The 19,507-nt window shown below is 38.2% G+C and overlaps 1 protein-coding gene across 1 annotated transcript in view; it reads left to right on the top strand.

Annotated features, from left to right (window-relative positions):
- Window positions 1-670: 670 nt before the first annotated feature.
- The window catches only part of DPY19L4 (dpy-19 like 4), a 65,037-nt gene continuing 46,200 nt past the window's right edge, over window positions 671-19,507 (top strand). Inside the window, 6 exon segments of the mRNA XM_027561513.1 lie at window positions 671-802; window positions 5,991-6,101; window positions 14,006-14,130; window positions 16,513-16,603; window positions 16,876-16,997; window positions 17,101-17,246. Coding sequence (XP_027417314.1) covers window positions 787-802; window positions 5,991-6,101; window positions 14,006-14,130; window positions 16,513-16,603; window positions 16,876-16,997; window positions 17,101-17,246 — 611 coding nt within the window. The 5' untranslated portion in view covers window positions 671-786.

Genomic DNA, 19,507 nt, shown 5'->3' with positions numbered 1-19,507 from the left:
TTGCCGCGCTCTGAAGGCACTCTGAGGATTCAGGAGCCCTGGCTCAGACTAGCTTGGTGACTTAGACTCGCTGGACCTCCTTTTCCTCTCTGTAAAATGGAGCAGGTACGGGGGCTGGATCTGGATATTCTCTGGACTGTGCCGTGATTAGTCACTCAGTCGTGTCTGACTCTTTGCGACCCTGTGGACTGCTGCCCACCAGGCTCCTATGTCCACTGGGGATTCTTCAGGCAAGAACACTGGAACGGGTTTCCATGACCTTCTCCAGGGGATCTTCCCGACCCAGGGATCGAACTCAGGTCTCCCGCACTGCGGTCGGAGTCTTTACCGTCTGAGCCACCAGGAATACCTGAGTCCAGTCACAAAAGTGCCAGAACGGCCCTCGGGCAGCCACCTTTACCGGTGAGGAGAAGTGGGGGGAGGGCCCCAGCGGGAGCCCCTGGGATTTGTCTCCTAGGGGTGTGGGCGGAAGGGCCCGGAGCGCCAGCCGTGGGCGGAGCCACCCCCGCCTGAGCCACCTTCCTTCCTGCCCGCTCAGGCCCAGGCGCTCCCGCCATACACTCCGGCCAGCCCTCCGCTCCCAGCACTCTGGTTCCAGGGCGGCCCGGGGCGGGGGGACGCGGTTGGCGGCGACACCGGAGGGGGGTGAGTGGGCGGGTCAGGAAGTGGGGGCGCGGCGGCCCGGGAGCGGGCCTGAGGAGAGCCGCGGGGCTCGGCTACGCGGAGGCGGGAGACGCCGGGCGGCGCTGGAGCCACGAGGAAGCCTCCCCGGCCTCCGCGGGGACGATGGCGGAGGAAGAAGGTGACCGGCCCCGGGGTCCGGCGCGCGTACAGCCGCCAGAGGTCTCGGGAAAAAAGGACCGGGAGACCCGGGCGGCGGGTGGCCGTGGCTGTCCGGCGGGAAGGAGCGGGACCGCGGCGAGGGGGGCGGGAGGTGTGCGGAGACATTGAGAGGGAGTGGAGTGGACGGCCTGAAGTCGTGCCGGCTCGAGTGGGAGGCAGAAGTGGAGCTTGAAGTTGGAAATCGGGTCGCGAGAGAGAACGCCGTGGGGGGAGTGGCTGAGAGGAAGGGCCGGGAGCTGCTGGTGAGCGGAGCGGGGGACGGACTCGGGTTGAGATGTCGGTGCGAGTGCTGAGTGTCTCTTCGGGAGTGAAAGTCGTGTAGCCGAGTGCCCCTCAGGCTGAGTGCGCTCCTGAGAGGTCTGTGGGTGCTGACCAGGTCACCCCCGGGTAAGAGGAGCCGCACGCCAAGTGGGGGGACAGAAAGAGGCTTGGGTTTGGGATGAAAGGGTAAGTGAGGTGGATTGGGAGGAGACGAAGCAGAAACGGAAGAGTGAAGGTCAGCCAATTTCATTTACAGGTTTAGGGGGCGACGGCACAGGGAGAAGGAATGGGTGGCTTTGGGGGGATCCGGAAGCCCGGAGTGCTTTGAGGGTGAAAGTAGGTGGGCTGGAGAAAGCTTTTCACGTCTTCAGGGCCACTGCCAAGACAGCTCACTCAGTGTTGATCCACAGAAGTTGATAGGTATGAGAGAAAAATGGAGAGCTGGGTGGAACTTCGCCAGCGAGAGAGGTTCTAGGAAATATTTGTGTCACATGTTCATAATAGGCACGGTACTTTCAGGCATAGATATAATGATATCGCCTGACTGAGCAGTTAGAGTTTTCATTTTGGAAAATATGATTTTTAACCTTGTTGAGGAGGGTTGTGAACGTGGTGATCTGTTTAGACTGAAACGTTGCTAAACCAGGAATGCAAGAAGGGAGTCTGAAGAATTCAGTGGAAAACAGTTAAAAAAAAATTAATTTTAAGAATTGTTTGTTCTATGACTTGCTGCTCTGTTCCTGCTCTCACTCTTGCTTCATATTTGCCTCCTCCTCCTCTTTAAGTTTTCTGGGTTAAAACTGGTCTAATTTAAGACACTGTACCTAAAAACAGCTTCAAAACTAAACTCTTTGTAGTTGGTAAGGAAGAATGTATTTCTCTTTGTTGCCTTGGTTTTATCTTTGGTTGCAGTATATGTGATACATTTTTTCCTACTTTTTACTTTTCTAACTACTGCAAATCTCTGGGGGTGGGTTGATAAGCTCACTTATATGTTTCCATGAGAACTTAAAGCATAAAAAAATTAAAACTGCAGTACTAAAAGTCTTCAGTATTATATATCATGCTAATGAGAAATTGTTTTAACAGGTTAAAGTTAGACCTAATTAAACAGACATGATATGGAACCAGTTATGATTTCATAAGCCATACAAGTTTGTGAAATTTACTTCCGTGATATAAAGTGAAAAATGACTTTTGTTTGTAGAACCACAGATAATCCAAAGGAATGATATACATCTTACTTGGAATAATTAATGCATTGAAGTTTTGTTAAGTTATAGTTTCATTCAGCAGACTTTTAATTCCATAAATATTTGGCTATCTAATGTGTTAGCTGTGCTTCCCCAATGGCTCAGCAGGTAAAGAATATACCTGCAATGCAGGACACAGGCGATATGGGTTTGATCTCTGGGTTGGGAAGATCCCCTGGAGGAGGAAATAACAATCCACTCCAATATTCTTGCCTGAAAAAATCCCATGGACAGAGGAGCCTGGAGGGCTACAGCCCAAAGGGTCGCAGAGAGTCAGACATGACTAAGCACAGCAACAACTAGTAATTAAATTCTTATTTATTGTAATCTAGTAATGTTATTTATAGTAAACCTGTCTGTGTGCTAGGCATTATTCTGAGTACTTTATGTTTATTAGGCACTCCATACTTTTTTTCAAAATGCATGTTATTTGTATTCACTGTATTAAAATTTGACTAAATGGTCTATTTTACTTGTATCCACATGTTTTCTATATTGCTTTTCTGCTTATCATTCACTTCACTTGGACCCTTTTCTTTGTCCCACGTTTTCTCTAAGTAAATACTCTTTGGGAATCTCATCTTCTCTTGATGCTGTAGAGAGTCATGGTATTACATTTGTATATCTTGGAACAAATGTTAGAGCAAAGAAAGTGACAGCCTTGAGTAAAGCAGTATCACACTTCTTTTGGAAATTGCTATGTATAGTCTAGATGGACATTTGAAAGCCTGTTTGTAGCCCTGTTAACTGTATGATGTGAAGATCACAGAGCCAGAGACTGAAATAGTAGGTTGTTCCTGTGGCTGTGTTATCATTTTTATTTACTGGACTTTTTCTTTACAATGCTAAAATTATAAGATAGCGAAAAGAAAACTTGAATTCTAACCCAGAGCTTTCCTATCAGAATGAATAACCTGGTTTATCCACTGCATTGGTCTTTGTTGCTTATCCACCTAGGGATTCTGGGCTTTGTTTGTCAATTATGAAGTTAAAAGGTCAGCATAAAGAAAATGAGATAAAATTTGCATCCAGTCAGTTTTGTTGTATAGTCACAGGCAAAAAGTTTAGGAACAAGATGGAAGAGATTGGTTAAAAAGGTTACTGTATTTCCTAAGTAGTACTTTTTGCTCCCACAATTTAATGCCACTGAAATTGGCATGTCTTAAAATCAGGTATTTAATATGTTAGTGTTTTGTTTTGTTTTCCTCTTGAAAAACTTATAAATAGTGTCTTAAAATATATGACATTTTAGAATCAAGAAAACAGTACTGAAATTCCCTGGCGGTCCATTGCTTAGGACTCTGAGCGTCCACTTCAGGGGTAATGGGTTTGATCTCTAGAGAACTAAGATCCCGCATCCTGTGCAGCATGGATGCAAAAAACAAAACAAAAAACCCCATGTGTGTGCACACTCTATTAAAATCTCTGTAAAGTGATTCATTTTATAGAGAAATTTTTTTTTAAGAAAAATGATAGCTCTTTGTGAAGAACACTTTTCTGTGAATATCCTCATCCTTGTTATCGTAAATGCATACTTTTAGACTCTGTGTAATAAAAAAAAAAGCCCCATCTAACCCATTGGTCATATATTTTGTTTGGCTTGCCTGGTTGCTCAGACAGTAAAGAATCAGCCTGCAGTGCAGGAGACCTGAGTTTGATCCCTGGGTCAGGAAGATACCCTGGAGAAGGAAATGGCAAAGCACTCCAGTATACTTGCCTGGAGAATCCCATGGACAGAGGAACCTGGCGGGCTCTAGTCCACCATGCCGCAAAGCGTTGGATACAATGAGCGACTAACACTTTAACTTTCAGTAGAACAACACTTTAACTTTCAGTAGATTTATTTACTTGATTTCTGAAATTACCCAATTACATTTTTAAAAAAATCTAATACTATTAACGTGTTTAATCATGGATGTGTGTCTACTAAGTAAATGTCTTGTGGTTATAATTTTTTCTTATATTCTTTTTAAAATTTTTTATGTATTTATTGTATTTTTGGCTGTGTTGGTGCTTTGTTGCTGGGCTTTCTGTGGTTGTGGGGTGGAGGACTACTCTCCAGTTGTGGTGCACAGGCCTCTCATTGTAGTGGCTTCTCTTGTTGTGGGGCACAGGCTGTACGGTGCTCAGGCTTCAGTAGTTGTGGTGCACGGCCTTAGTTACCTCGCGGCATGCGGAATCTTCCTGGACCAGGGACCAAACCCACGTCTCCTGCATTGGCAGGCAGATTCTTAACCACTGGACCACCAGGGAAGCCCTGTGTTCTTTTTCAATAAAATTTAAAATGATCGCTTGCATCAAAAGACTTTGTTTGGCTTTACATAAATTTTCATTCTTGTTGACTGCTTCTAACTTTTGCTTTAACCCATAGCAAAATTAAAAGGAAATCATAAATGAGGAACATAATAGTATTTATTAGTTGTCCCAGATTTGTATGCAAAAATGCTCAATATCCATGGTATGACTTTTCTAATAATGTCATTTTTCTGATCTGTTCACTGACTTTGCTACTTAACATGATTATAAAATAAAGAATAAATGATATAAAAATGGTTAAAATTTAGACAAGTCAGACAGAAGCCACTGAGTATATGGTATTTTTTTCCCTCAGTATGTCAGTGTTGAGAGACATTTTTTTTTGTTTGTTGTTGAAAGACATTTTAACAAACATATGAATTTGCTTTGAAGCTCTTTTAAAATAAATTTTATTCATTTTCCACAGTAAGAATTAGCCACCTGATATCAGCAATAGTAGCTGATTCATTTCTCCTTTTTTGACTTCTCTTTTTAGACTCATTTTTCTATCCTTAAGCCATTATGAAGAGAAAAGAAAAAACCCTGCTTCTATAGAAAAGAGATAAATTCTTGTACCACCTTCATGATAGTGTTCTATACCTACATGACACAGTCTACCTCATAATTAACTAGGGAGGAAGAGTAATTAGGGAGAATAGTAAATTCTTGTTTAATTTGGAATTTGGTTTACTGATTTGAAAGTACTTTCTGCATTACATTTTTTTTAATCAGTTGTAGAAATAGTAGGTAGTGTAATGGAAAATTTTCTGAGAGCTTCCCAAATATAGGGATTTTTGTAGGTTCAGCCTATTTTCTGATACCTAAATCTCTAAGACTGTTGAATGATAATGATAACACAGCACTGTGAAATTCTGTAGAACTTTCAGGATTTTAAACAAATGAAGTATTATTTTATGATCAATTTATGTTATTATATTTTTATTTTTTAAAAATTGTTAATTCATGAATAATGCATATGATACTCTCAGGTAACTTGAAAAATAAGCCAATTTATTAAATAACACTTTGTTCTCTAGTCATTCTGGAAGAGAGTTTACTTATTTTAGGATGTTTTGAAAATAGCATCATCTCAAGAGAAGAGCTCAGTTTATCAATAAGACTCTGAAAGCATGGATTGGAGGCAGAACTTATATTGTCTTTTGGTTTGTAGGAATGTTTGTTTTGCAGGGAGTGCTAAAATAACTATGAAAAGAGTTATCTTTGGTACTAATAGTTCTTCATGGGACTTTTGCCTTAGTAAAATAAAGGTAAATCAGTTCAAGATACAGACAGAATAATTTGTTACACACATTGTAATAACATCTCAAATATTTTAAGGACCAACTATAGAACTGCGCCAAAGAAAAAAGCCAAAGTCTTCAGAAAATAAAGAATCTGCCAAAGAAGAAAAAATCAATGACACTCCAGTTCCTGAAAGAGCTCCAAAATGTAAGTTAGATTTGGAGGTTTTTTTACTATTATAAAAATAGTTACGTTAGATAGTATATTTTACAGTAATATTTTAAATTATAAATTAATTTTGTCTTAAGTATGTGGTGATATCAGTCAGCTTTCATTAGGTTTTGCTGTAGAACAATTCCTAAGTGTCACTGGCTTACAGAAAGCGTTTATTTCTGATTAACTTGCATATTGTGGCTGTCAGTTGGCTGGTGAAGCTTCATGTGTCCTGAAGGAACAGTCTCTATTTGGGATGTGTTCTTGTGGCAGAGAACAAGAGCAGGAGACAGGCGGAGTCATGCAGTACCTCCTAAAGGTTTTGCTGAACTGCACACTGTCACTTGTACTTGCATTCTGTTGGCCCAAAGAAGTCATCCAGTCAGTCCAGGCAATGGGATGGAGAAGTTTATTCTGACTACAGGATGCATGGCAAGTCATGTGGTAATGGGCAGGGATGAAGAATCTTTACAGGAAAGGACAAAGTAGTTGGGAGTAATAATAATAGTCTACCACATTCTGGCCTTTTGGTCATAAATATTTATTTCTCTCCCTCAGACAAAATACACTTGGTACCTCCCTGACTCCAAGGAAGACACTCAGTCTTACCTAGTGAGGGCATCAGTCTTGAACCTAAGGTCATCTTATCAGGGTCTATTCAGGGTCAGCTCTGACTCATTCTGATCCAAAATAATTGAAAAAACAAGTTGCTTGCTATGTGTCAGGGGTCCCCAAACCCAGTCCTATGTTCAGAGATTGAACAATATAAAACAAAATCAGCAGAGAGAAAAGGCATATGGGTGAAAAGAAACTGGGCAAAAGCTTCCAGGACACAGAGGACATGCATAATTCCTTCAGCCTCAATTTGTGGGATTTGTAGTTTTGTCTGCCTGGGAAGCTTATTAACAACTCTGCTCGGGATTTTTAGTGTGGCTGATCATGTAACCTCTGCTTAATACATGCAAAAGTTCTAGACTCCTAGAAAGAAAGCAGTAGATGTGAAGCATACTGTTTGCACTAAGTTAGACACAGTAAACCACTCATTAGAAAATGATGGGAAACCTTTGGAAATCCAGGTTCCCAAAGACCAAGAGCCTAGCTTTTAAGCAGGCTTTTCTTAGCAAAGCAGTTATAAGCCTGCTATGGTAATCTTTTCTGTACATGTCCCCTTTTCCGTTATACCATTTTTGGTTGGAGACAGGATAACCAAAATAAATGCTTCCATTCAGAAAGAGGAAGAGTAAGAGACACATTAAACACTGGTCCACAGCAACTTTTAAATCCTACTAGGTAAATATGAGGTCTTCCTCCTCTGGGGAAGGGAATGTTTCTTGATTAGTTACTAGCTGTTTTTCTTGGGGGTAGTTGCCCAGCTCATTGTTCTTTGTGGATCTTGGCTTTATCCTCTGAAGGTCCTTTCTTTTCCATTATCCTCCTGAACCATATCTGAAAGTGGCTTTGGAGAATATGCCATCCTTAGGAGCTGAACAGCTTTTACAAATAGATTCTTCCCAAAGGGAGTTCAAAGCCAATTTATATAAATTTGTTAAAATAAGATAAACATTTTAGGAGATGGAAAATAATAATCTGTCATATGTGTGATAAATCATTTTATAAAACTGTTTCCTGTGAATAGTTGCAATTTTAGTACTAACTTTTGTTTTTATTACTTTAGGTAACAGGATCACAAAAGAGATTATTACTAGAGTACCTTGATTATGAACTGCTTTGATTAGAACAGAACTGGCCCATTTGCCAGCAGACATGAAGAGGAAAATAGGAGTCCGAGCTGTAGTGTTGAAGTTAGTATTGTTAGTCTTTTCAACTGCTGCTGCTGCTGCTGCTGCTAAGTCGCTTCAGTCGTGTCCAACTCTGTGCGACCCCAGAGATGGCAGCCCACCAGGCTCCCTCGTCCCTGGGATTCTCCGGGCAAGAATAGTGGAGTGGGTTGCCATTTCCTTCTCCAATGCATGAAAGTGAAAAGTGAAAGTCAAGTCGCTCAGTCCTGTCCGACTGGCAGCGACCCCATGGACTATATAGCCTACCAGGCTCCTCTGTCCATGGGATTTTCCAGGCAAGAGTACTGGAGTGGGGTGCCATTTGAGAAATACTTTAAGTAACAAAGGCTGATAAAGATGAATCCTTAGGGCAATGACCAAATCAAGGGCATGACTGGTCACATAGTCTGTTAAAACGTATGAGGTTTAAAGTAGTTCCTAGTAACTCCTTTCAGTTGAATAAAGCACTCGGGGAAAAGAACAAAAGGTGTGGCTTTTGTAACAAATAAGCAAAGCTTGATTAGTTCAAAATGCATGTAGTTAAATCTCTGAGAGAAGCATATCTAGAAGAAAAATTTGGGGTATAGTTATTGGAGAACAGAGCTGACTGGAATCAAGTAGGTAAAAAACCAATAAAATTGTTTTTTTCTTTGCAAAAATGAATGATTTAATTTTGTAAAATTAAGGTACAACTTACAATAAAATGCACAGAATCATAGGTATTAAGTGAATTTTAGTACTTGAATACAATTAACATACGTAACATTTCTCTTATCCCAGAAAGTTCTTTTGTATCCCTTTCCAGTAGAGTTCCCCTGTGCCCCCTAAAACAACCACTCTTCTGATATTTTTCAATATTGATTAACTTTGCATGTTATAGAATTTCATGTAAATAGAATCACACAACATACATGCCTTTGTGTCTGGATTCTTTTACTTAGTTCAGTGTTATTCTTAAAATGTAATCATTTTGAGATTCATTCATCTTGCTGTAAGAGTTTATTCCTGCTTTTCTAGTTGGATATTTGAGTAATTTCCAGGATTTAGCTATTATGAATAAGGCTGCTATGAAAACTTGTACCGGTCTTTTTGTGGATATCTATTTTTATTTCTCTTGGAGAAGGAAATGTCAAGCTACTCCAGTATTGTCTGGGAAATCCCATGGACAGAGTAGCCTGGTGGGTTACAGACTACGAGGTCACAAAGATTCAGACATGACTTAGCAACTAAACAACGCAACAATTTTTATTTCTGTTAGGTAAATACCTAGGCAAATTGTCAGCTAAGCTTAGAGAGAGACATACTGTCAACAGAGCTGCCAGCCTAGGTTAAGAAGAACCCAACTATTCATGTCAATGGTGTTTGAATTCCCAACTTTCTACATTCAGGAAGCAGGCCGAATAGGCTGCTCTTAGGGTATCTTTCTTGAGGAGTAAGTGTTTTTTGCCTTTGAAGGGAAGTAGATATTTGTGATGAACGGGGCAAACCCTGATGGATTCTTCAGTTCACAAATATTTTCTCCCTTCCCTGAAAATGCGTTATATGTTCTTTCCCATTACGGTGTTGATTCGGAGTGCCTCTCTGAAACAGAGTGTACTTACCTACCCCATTGTCAGGTTTATATATGTGACTTGCCTGAGCCAATGGACTGTGAGTTAAAGTAGCAGTGTACTTGTTCTAATCAGAAATTGGAAGAGGCATTGTATGTTTTTGCCTGTTCTGGTCTTTTCCTCTGTAATGAGAACAGCATGTCCCAAATAGGGACTGATTCCGTTCTGGAACTCTGAAGATACAAGAAGAGCCATAGCTAATCTAAAATCTGGAATTGAGTGGAGAGTGACTGCTGATCCAAAATCCATAGTAACATAAGTGAGAAACAAATATTTGTTTTCTAAGCCATTGGAAGTATGGGGGTCACTTCTTTACTACAGCAAAGCCAACTAATACAGTGATCATTTAATGTTTTGGAAAATACAGTATAAGCAATTGTTCTATTAAGCAATTTAGAGATAGCTACTATAGAACAGTATTTTCCCCCAACTACAAAAATGTGTTTTTAGGATCAAAAATGTGGAAATAGAGAAAAGTATAATAAAAATAAAATATATGCATAATTCTACTAGATAATAGCTATTAAAATTTTGACAAGTACTGCTTATATTTTTTCAATGTATTTGTACTTTTTTCTTTTGTTTATTTTACTTTTTGTGAAATTGAATACTATGTTTCTTTTTTTTTTTTTTTTGGGCTGTGTGGCTTATGGGATCTCAGTTCCCTACAAGGGAGTTAATTTGGGGTTGAAACATACAGAAGTTTTTTGATTAGGCCTGTTTGTGACTAATGTAACTTAACTGGAAATCAGTCCTTTACTTTCCAGTTTTCCAATTTTAAATGGTAATTTTTTTTTTTTTTTTTGGCCATGCTACACAGCTTGCTGGATCTCAGTTCCCTAACCAGGAATTGAACCCTGGTTGGGCCATGACAGTGAAAGCCCGAAATTCTAACCACTAGACCACCAGGGAACTCCCATGATAATTTTTAAATAAATAATTTCCAGGACCCAGAGCTCTTTATTTTCTCTAAAACATATATACTTATACACTGAACAGTGATAGCTTGATTCCAGCTTTGACTCTACAGAATCTTCACAAACAAAATAGTACGAAGGTAAGGCATTTATATGTAGGATTTGGTTGAATATATTTTTTGTAATAGCCCTTGATTATCAGGATTAATTTTCATTGTCCAGGAATTAATTTAAAAGATACAGGAAAAGATACATGTTTAGAAACTGTATAGTACTTTTACCAAATTACCATGTTAGGTAAGTTTTCTTGTAGTCTTTTTATAGGTTACGTTGTGTCAACACTGCTTTAATTAACTATCTTATATATTTTTGCAAGTATGCTTTTTAGCCCAATAATAATAACTATTATTTACTGAGCTCTTGCTTTGTGCCAGGGCAAATGCTTTCCATTTGCTATTGGAAACAGTAATTGTAAAATAATTGTGTCATGCTGATTCTTTTTAAAAAACATTTATTTGCATATTTATTTTCATCTTTGGCCAAGTCAAATGACTTGTGGGATCTTGGTTCCCTGACTGGGGATTGAACCCTCGCCCTTGGCAGTGAAAACAAAGTCAACCACTGAATCGCCAGGAAATTCTCTGATTCTAATATTTGATTTATTGGGTAGTATCTTTCAAGCATTTTTAATATAGTTCTTATTAATTTACTGATATCTAGCTAGTATTTTGGCACCTCACTCCAGTTCTCTTGCCTGGAAAATCCCATGGATGGAAGAGCCTGGTAGGCTGCAGTCCATGGGGTTGCGAAGAGTCGGACACGACTGAGCGACTTCACTTTCACTTTTCACTTTCAGGCATTGGAGAAGGAAATGGCAACCCACTCCAGTGTTCTTGCCTGGAGAATCCCAGGGACGGGGGAGCCTGATGGGCTGCCATCTCTGGGGTCTCACAGAGTCGGACACGACTGAAGCGACTTAGCAGCAGCAGCTAGTATTTAATGTCTCTGATGTGCTATGCATACCAGTATTTATTAAATAATTTATTAAGCTGCAGTTTTAGTTTAGCTAAATTCATAAGTTAACAGGTTTGTTTTTACAAACCTGTCAGTCATTCAGTAACGTAACACTGGGCATTGGACCTTGAGGCCTGGGCTTAATTTACTGAATCTTTTTTTTTCCCCTGTAGTTTTATTGAGATATAATTGACATACAGCACAGTATATGCATAATGATTTAACTTGCATACATCATGGAATAATTATCACAAAAGTTCATTAGATACAGAATTAAAGAAATAGAAATTACAGAATTAAAGAAATACAAAAAATTTTTTCATTGAGAACTCTTAAGCTTTACTGTCTTAACAGCTTTCATATATACCATAGCAATATTAATTATATTTACCATATAGTGCATTGCATCCCTAGTACTTATTTATCTTACAGCTGGAAGTTTGTACATTTTGACTACCTTCATTCAGTTCCCTCTTCCCCACCTCTCACCTCTGGTAACCACAAGTCTGATCTTTTTCTCTCTGAGTTTGTTTTTGAAGTGTAATTGACCTACAACAATATGTTAGTTCCTGTTACACAACATAGTGAATCGATAGTTCTGTAGATTTCAAGATGGTGACCACCGTAAGTCGCCTTGCCATCTGTTAGCATACAAAGATGTATTCTGTCTACCAGGGGGACAGTGGCCGGGAGGAATTGTTATGGAGTTTGAGATTGATGTGTACACACTGCTGTGTTTAAAATGAATAACCAACAAAGACCTACTGCATATCACTGGGAACCCTGCTCAGTGTTATGTGGCAGCCTGAATGGGAGGGGAGTTTGGGGGAGAGCAGATACATGTATATGTACAGCTGAGTTGCTTTGCTGTGTAACTGAAACCATCAAAGCATTGTTAATTGCCTATACTCCAAAGTAAAATTAAAAGTTTTTTTAAAAAAAGATATATAATTATTGACTATAGTCCCCGCACTGTACATTTCATACCTGTGATTCATTTATTTTGCAGCTAGAAGTTTGTATGTCATAATCCCCTTCATCTATTTCTTCATCCCCGCACTTCTCTGCTGTCTGGCAACCACCTGTTTGTTCTCTGTACCTGACTTTCTTTCTGCTTTGTTATGTTGTTCGTTTGGTTTTTTTAGATAACACATATAGATGAAATCATATAGTATTTATTATTTTTATACTGAATCTTAATAGTTGTAGAAGGGTTAATCATCCTGTGTATAGAAAATTCACATGTGTTCTCTGCTTTTGACAAGAAGTATTTACATATATATATATATATAAAACAGTTGTGTATGATGTTTTAAATATATAATCATCAACAATCATTACCTTGTATAATTCAAAGAGCTATAATTTGTAGTATGTAAAGTATTCTTCAATACAAAATTACTTGATAAGGGAAAAAAATAACAATAGTAATTCTAAATGAACCTGAATTTTTTTCTCTAGATATTTGGTAGTACATTCCTTTTACTCCTTTTTTTAAATTGATAGACTTATTTATTTTTTTAAACTTTTTCTTTTGTATTGGAGTATAGCCAATTAACAAACAATATTGTGATAGTTTCAGGTGAATACTGAAGAAATTCAGCCATAATATACATGAATCCATTGTGTATTATGTATATAATATGTATAATATACATGTGTCAATTCTACCCTGATAGACTTTAATTTTTAAAACTATTTTTAATTTATAGAAGAATTGAGTAGATAGTATAGTACAGAGTTCCTATCTTGCACACCCCCCATAAGAATTTTCCCTATTAGTAACATTTTATATTAGTATGGTTCATTTGGTACAAATAATGAATCATTTTATTGATACATTATTTTTGTTTTAGCATCAATAATATATATTATTAATTTTATTAGAGTATAGTTGCTTTCAGTCGCTTTAGATACTTTTTTTTTTTAAGTGGTTGATAGAATATTCCATATACTATCTTGTGTGCTCAGTTACTCAGTTGTGTCTGACTCTCTGCAACTTAATGGACTGTAACCCACCAGGCTCTTCTGTCCATGAGATTTCCCAGGCAAGAATACTGGAGTGGCTTGCCATTTCCTCTTCTAGGAGATATTCCCAGCCAAGGGATCAAAACCGCCTCTCTTGTGTTGGCAGGTGGTTTCTTTACCACTGTGCCACCTGGGAAGCTCTCAATATATTAACTGAAGTCCATACTTTCTTTAGTGTTCACATAATGTCCTTTTCTGTTAAAAAATAAGGGATCACATTCAGGATACCACATTACATGTAGTTATAATGTCTCCGTAGACTTTTCTTGGCTGTGACAATTTCTCAGACTTCCCTTATTTTTGATGACCTTGACAGTTTGGCGGAGTACTGACCAGGTTTATTGTAGGATACCCCTGTATTGGAATTTGCTGTTTTTCTAGTGATTAGACTGGGATTATGTGTTTTGGGTAGGAAGACCACAGAGTTAGAATGCCATTTTTGTCGAACCACATCAAGGATGCATACTGCCTTTGATTACTTTTTCTTTTTAATAGAATTACATACATATAAATGTCATCCATCACTGATTACTTTTAATATGCCGTTTCAGATATATTATTTCAGCGCTTTGCAAAGATATTTATTGGCTGTCTTGCAGCAGTTACTAGTGGTATGATGTATGCTCTCTATTTATCAGCGTATCATGAACGGAAATTCTGGTTTTCAAACAGGCAGGTAAGAAGAAAGAATTTTGAGCATATTAACATTTGCTACAGTATTTAATATTAATTTTAAAAATGTGTTTTCCAGGGAGCCAAAACATAAAAATGCATGGTAATATGACAAGTGTTTTCTTATGTTGTGGCTATAAGCCATTAGGAACAAAATGGTATAGAAGCTATTTTGAGTCATGGTATCAACCTGAAAGGTATAATAGATTGTATTTCAAGGTCATAGAATAGAAACAATGAGGGTGCTTTTCTTCATACAGTTGATTTATCAGGGACTTTTAAAAAAAATTTTTAATTGAAAGATAATTGCCTTACAGAATTTTGTTGTTTTCTGTCATACATCAACATGAATCAGCCATAGATACACCCATGTCCCCTCCCTCCTGAACCTCTCTCCCTTCTCCCTCCCCATCCCACCCTTCAGCCTGTCTCAGAGTCCCTGTTTCTAAGTCACACAACAAATTTATCAGGAACTTTTTGATGACAGTGAAATGTTATAAAGTCTAGTCAGCTTTTTAGTAGTTTTGGTAGTTTACGTTTATATAACATTCTGTGGAGGTTTCAGCATCAAAATATTTTAATTTTTTGATTACATGATTAGAAAGAATGTCTGGAGTTACTGAAAATGATTAGCAGACATAATGGTATTTATTAAAATGTTGCCTCATATTAGTATGTTTTATGTTTGGTTTTAAATCGTGTGTAACCCACAGACATTTGCTATGGTTATATTCATAATTCATTTGGCCTTTGAATAAGTTTGTTTTCAGACTTATCTTTGCAGTCACATATATCTGTAATATGCATTGGCAAAGTTCACAGTGTTACTACTTGATTTTAAAGATTTTTTGTTTTTGTTTTAGGGGAAACTCTTTTGTTGGTGTTCTTATTTTTGAGCGAGTAGTCAAGCTGACTGTATGTTTTTCAGACATTGATTTATCTAACAACACCTAAACATTTAACTGTATTGATTTGACCAAGACTTTTGCAAGGCCTATTTCCTTGAAAATAGTAGTTTTCAACACTGGATGTGCAGTAGATTCATCTGGGATGATTTACAAACTAACTCACAGATTCTTAGGTGAAGCGGAGAGAGTATCTGGGATCAATATTGCACAGTCTTTCCACGTGATTCTGTTACGTAGGCAGAATTGAGAACAACAAGGGTTTGGTAATCTAGAAGTCATTCATGAAGAACTGTTTTCCAGAGCATTGTGATGAGTCAGGGGTATTGGCATCATCTGGGAGCTTTTTCAGAGTTGCAGATTCTCAGGCTACACTTTAGAATCAGAATCTGTCTTTGAATAAGATCTTTAGGAATTTATATGCACATTTAATTTGAGAAGCACTGATTAAGAGTTTACATCTTTGAAATTGTACAAAGAAAATCCTGTATCCATTCATAAAAAATGATTTTCAGGAAATTTATTTAAACTAGTAAACTCTAAATGAGAAAAAAAGAGCTCGGAAAAAGGGCTCTAGATCTGGTCAAACAGATCTAGAAAAGATTTTATATGAGATTCACAGTGCATAATGACCACCTAAATTCTGAAGAGCCTTGCAATTAAGAAATTCATTTGACTTTCTTTAATCTAGCTTTTACACAACTTATTTAACCACAGAACTCTTTTGAGATAACACTCCTTTAATCTTAAGAAGTTCTATTGATCAAACTTTGGGGAAACTGCTCTGATATTGTTTGTATCATACAAATGATATGATACAATTTTATCAAATTATGATAAAATTATTCATGAAAATAACTGTTTCGTTTAAAAGATTATTGATTTGTGAAAGTTTGATTCAGCATGAAAAGCACAGATTTCAGTGTTTTTGACTACCTATATTCTTGGTTTGTTATAGTCCGGTTTAGAAATTTTAAGATTTATTTACTTTTCTGGAAGTTCATTTGAAAATCACAGATTAGTTATCTGCTGCTCTTCTAAACCCCTAATTATGGGCTTGCTTTTCTGGATACATAGGGAAATGGAATAGTAATAGAAAAATAATACTTTCTTCTTAAACTTATATTTTTATCATGGACTTGTGACACCTCAGCTGTCATTTTTCATTACCTGCCATACTATTCTTGTGCTCCTATGATAATACTTTGGGTTTTCCTTCTAGATTTTTCTTATATATAACAGGCAGGTAACTTATGAGTTACAATCCAGTTTAAACCTTAGGTGTTTCATTAAAGTGATTGCCAGATTATGGAAAAGTTTAACCTTATTAATATGGCCAATAGTGATTAAAGGAAAATTCAAATATGTCTTTGGATAAAAGGATAAATAAATAACATTAATTTGGAATATGAGGAGAGAAAAAGATCGCAGTTGAAATTTAAGTCACTGAGTATTTAAATAATCATTTAATTTTTTTTTAGGAGCTTGAACGGGAAATCACATTTCAGGGTGATAGTGCCATTTATTACTCTTACTATAAAGATATGTTAAAAGCACCTTCATTTGAAAGAGGTATGATAACTACATTTGTATATTTAATAACAGTGTTTTCCTAAAATAAAGCATTGTTCTTCTGTGTGGGAGCTCTTGAATGTGGAGGTTTGTCTCAGAATATAGATACTGTGCTTTTTATGTAGTTCATTTAAAAATTGTAAAAAGAAGGCACAGAGTATTATATTTTGATATCCTTCTTGATAATAAAGTATTTAATGACCTCTGAATAACATGTTCAATTTTCATAAAAGCAGAATAAATAACCTGGAGAAAAATTTTTCTGACTTTAGGTGTGTATGAACTGACGCACAATAACAAAACTGTCTCTCTGAAGACTATAAATGCAGTTCAGCAAATGTCTCTATATCCAGAACTTATGGCCAGCGTTTTATATCAGGCAACTGGTAGCAGTGTATGTGTCTCTTTTGACTTTAATATTCATTTTCTCACATATTTATGAATATTCAAAATTATATACTGTCATCCTGTTGTCTCCTCTTTTTTCCCCCAATTAGGAGATTATTGAGCCAGTATATTTCTATATTGGCATTGTTTTTGGATTGCAAGGAATATATGTTACTGCTTTATTTGTTACAAGTTGGCTTATGAGTGGAACTTGGCTAGCAGGAATGCTAACAGTTGCATGGTTCATTATTAACAGGTAAGAAAGGTGTTTTTAATGAAACTTTACAATTTTTTGTGACTGCAGTAGTCAGAGTTCTAAAAATGGCTCCCCCCCTCCAAACTTTACATGCCCCTAATTCCTACCTGTGAATATGAGATATCATTCCTGTGGTTGGGTTATGTTGTACAGCAGAGTTGACCTTAAGGTGGGATGATTACCTGGTGGGCCTATTCTAATCGTGTGAGCCTTTAAAAAGTGAGCAGCTTTCTGTAGCTGGTACAGAAGGGAAGTCAGAGATACTTGAAATGTGAGAATTTGATGCCTTGTTGCTGGATTGAAGTGAGGAGGAAATGAATTCTGCCAACAACCAGTGAGCTTGTAGAAGGGCTACAAGGCCTGGGTGAGAACTATAGCCCCAATTGCTGCTTTGATTTTAGCCTTAGGAGACGGTAGTCTTAGCCTTAGCCTTAGCCTTAGCCTTAGCCTTAGCCTTAGGAGAACAGAGAATCCAGCCATACTGTGCTGGGTTTGTGAGCTAATAAATTTGTGTTCTTTCAGCCACTACATTTCTGGTCATTTGTCATGCAACAGCTGAAAAATAAAAAACACTTATCTCTACCTCTCTTTTTTTTTCAAACATAGCAACATTGGCATACATGGGTACACCTCCTCTTTCTTCATTTATTTAAAATTGATGACATGGCTTCATGAAAAGAGGAAGAGGCATCAGCTGTATCAGTTTTAAGCCAACCACTTTATTTATGAATTAATAAATCCATTAATTTGGATTAATGTGTGCTTTAGATTAATAACTCTATTCCTTTTGGTGATCAGAGGAGTACCACTTCTTTAATAGTGAAGTACAAAGAGAGAAGGGGATGGGGTTTCTTTGAATTAGAGGGCTGAAGTTTTCTTGGCATTGGTCAGTGTCAAAAACTTGTTTTTTCAATGACCCTTGTTTTGCTTTTGAAAAGCACTTCCTCTACACAGCACAGCACTTTCTCCCCGTAACACTTAATGTGATTAAATTTTAGAATATGAGACATTTCTTTTGTTATACATTTTCCTTTGGCAACTGCCAAATGAAAAATATGATACTTCCATGTTATTGAGATTCAGATATGGGCTATATTTGTAACTGGGCTTTGTTTAGGGTCATATGCTGGCAACAGTTGATGTAAGGGATTTGAAAAATCTTCCTTAGAGCCTTCCCTGGTTGCTCAGTGGTAAAGAATCCGCCTACCAATGCAGGAGACATGGGTTTGATCCCTGATCTGGGAAGATCCCACATGCCGCTGAGCAACTAAGCCCTTGCACTGTAGCTACTGAGTTTGTGCCCAGGGCCAGGAGCTGAAACTACTGAGCCCATGTGTCCTGGAGCCCATGCTCCACAACAGGGAAGTGCTACCTCAGTGGAAGGCCCGTGCACCACCACTAGAGAGCAGCCCCTGCACACCACAGCTAGAGAAAGCCCACGCAGCAATGAAAGCCCAGCATAGCCAAAACCAAAACAACCTTCCTTAGTGGTTTTCAAGTATAGCTTGCCAGCTTTATGAGTCGGGTATGTTTCTTCTTAAAAGTACAGGGATGGGGGGCTTTCCTGGTGGCTCAGTGGTAAGAACCCACCTACTAATGCCAGAGTCCGGGGTTTGATCTTTGGGTCAGGAAGATCCTTTGGAGAAGGAAATGGGAACCCATTACAGTATCCTTGCCTGGGAAATCCCATGGACAGAGGAGCCCGGTGGGCCATGTAGTCCTTGGCATTGCAAAAGAATTGGATAGTTGGACACAACTTAGCAACAAAACAACAATTATTTAAAATAGAGACCTTCTAAAAGGATTGCTTTCTAGGCTATCTGATGTATAAATAGATCAGCCCCAAACTTAAGAACAACAGACATTCTGTCTCACCATTTCTGAGGGTCAGGAATCCAGAGCGGCTTATCTGGGTGGTTCTGGCTCAGGGTTCCATGTGAGATTGAGTCAGTAATTGGTTGGGGCTGTAGTAATCTGAAGGTTTGACCGGCCTGGACCATTTTTACTTTTCACTCATGTGGCTTTTGCAGGAAGCCTCAGTCCCTCACTGGGTGTTGTCTTGGAAGGCCTTAGTTTCTCATCATGTGGACCTCTGCAGAGGGCTGCTCACAACTTGGTTTAAGGTGAATGATGCAAGAAAGAGTGGGGTGAATGTGTCATAGTGGAAGCCAGGTGTCTTTTATAACCTAACCTCAGAAATGATAGAACATCATTCTGCCATATTCTGTTGGTCATATAGATTGACCATGGCACAATGTGGA

This window comes from Bos indicus x Bos taurus, chromosome 14 (genome assembly GCF_003369695.1).
Source record: "Bos indicus x Bos taurus breed Angus x Brahman F1 hybrid chromosome 14, Bos_hybrid_MaternalHap_v2.0, whole genome shotgun sequence".
Classification (NCBI taxonomy): Eukaryota; Metazoa; Chordata; class Mammalia; order Artiodactyla; family Bovidae; genus Bos; species Bos indicus x Bos taurus.
This window is presented reverse-complemented; position numbering and strand designations above follow the sequence as displayed.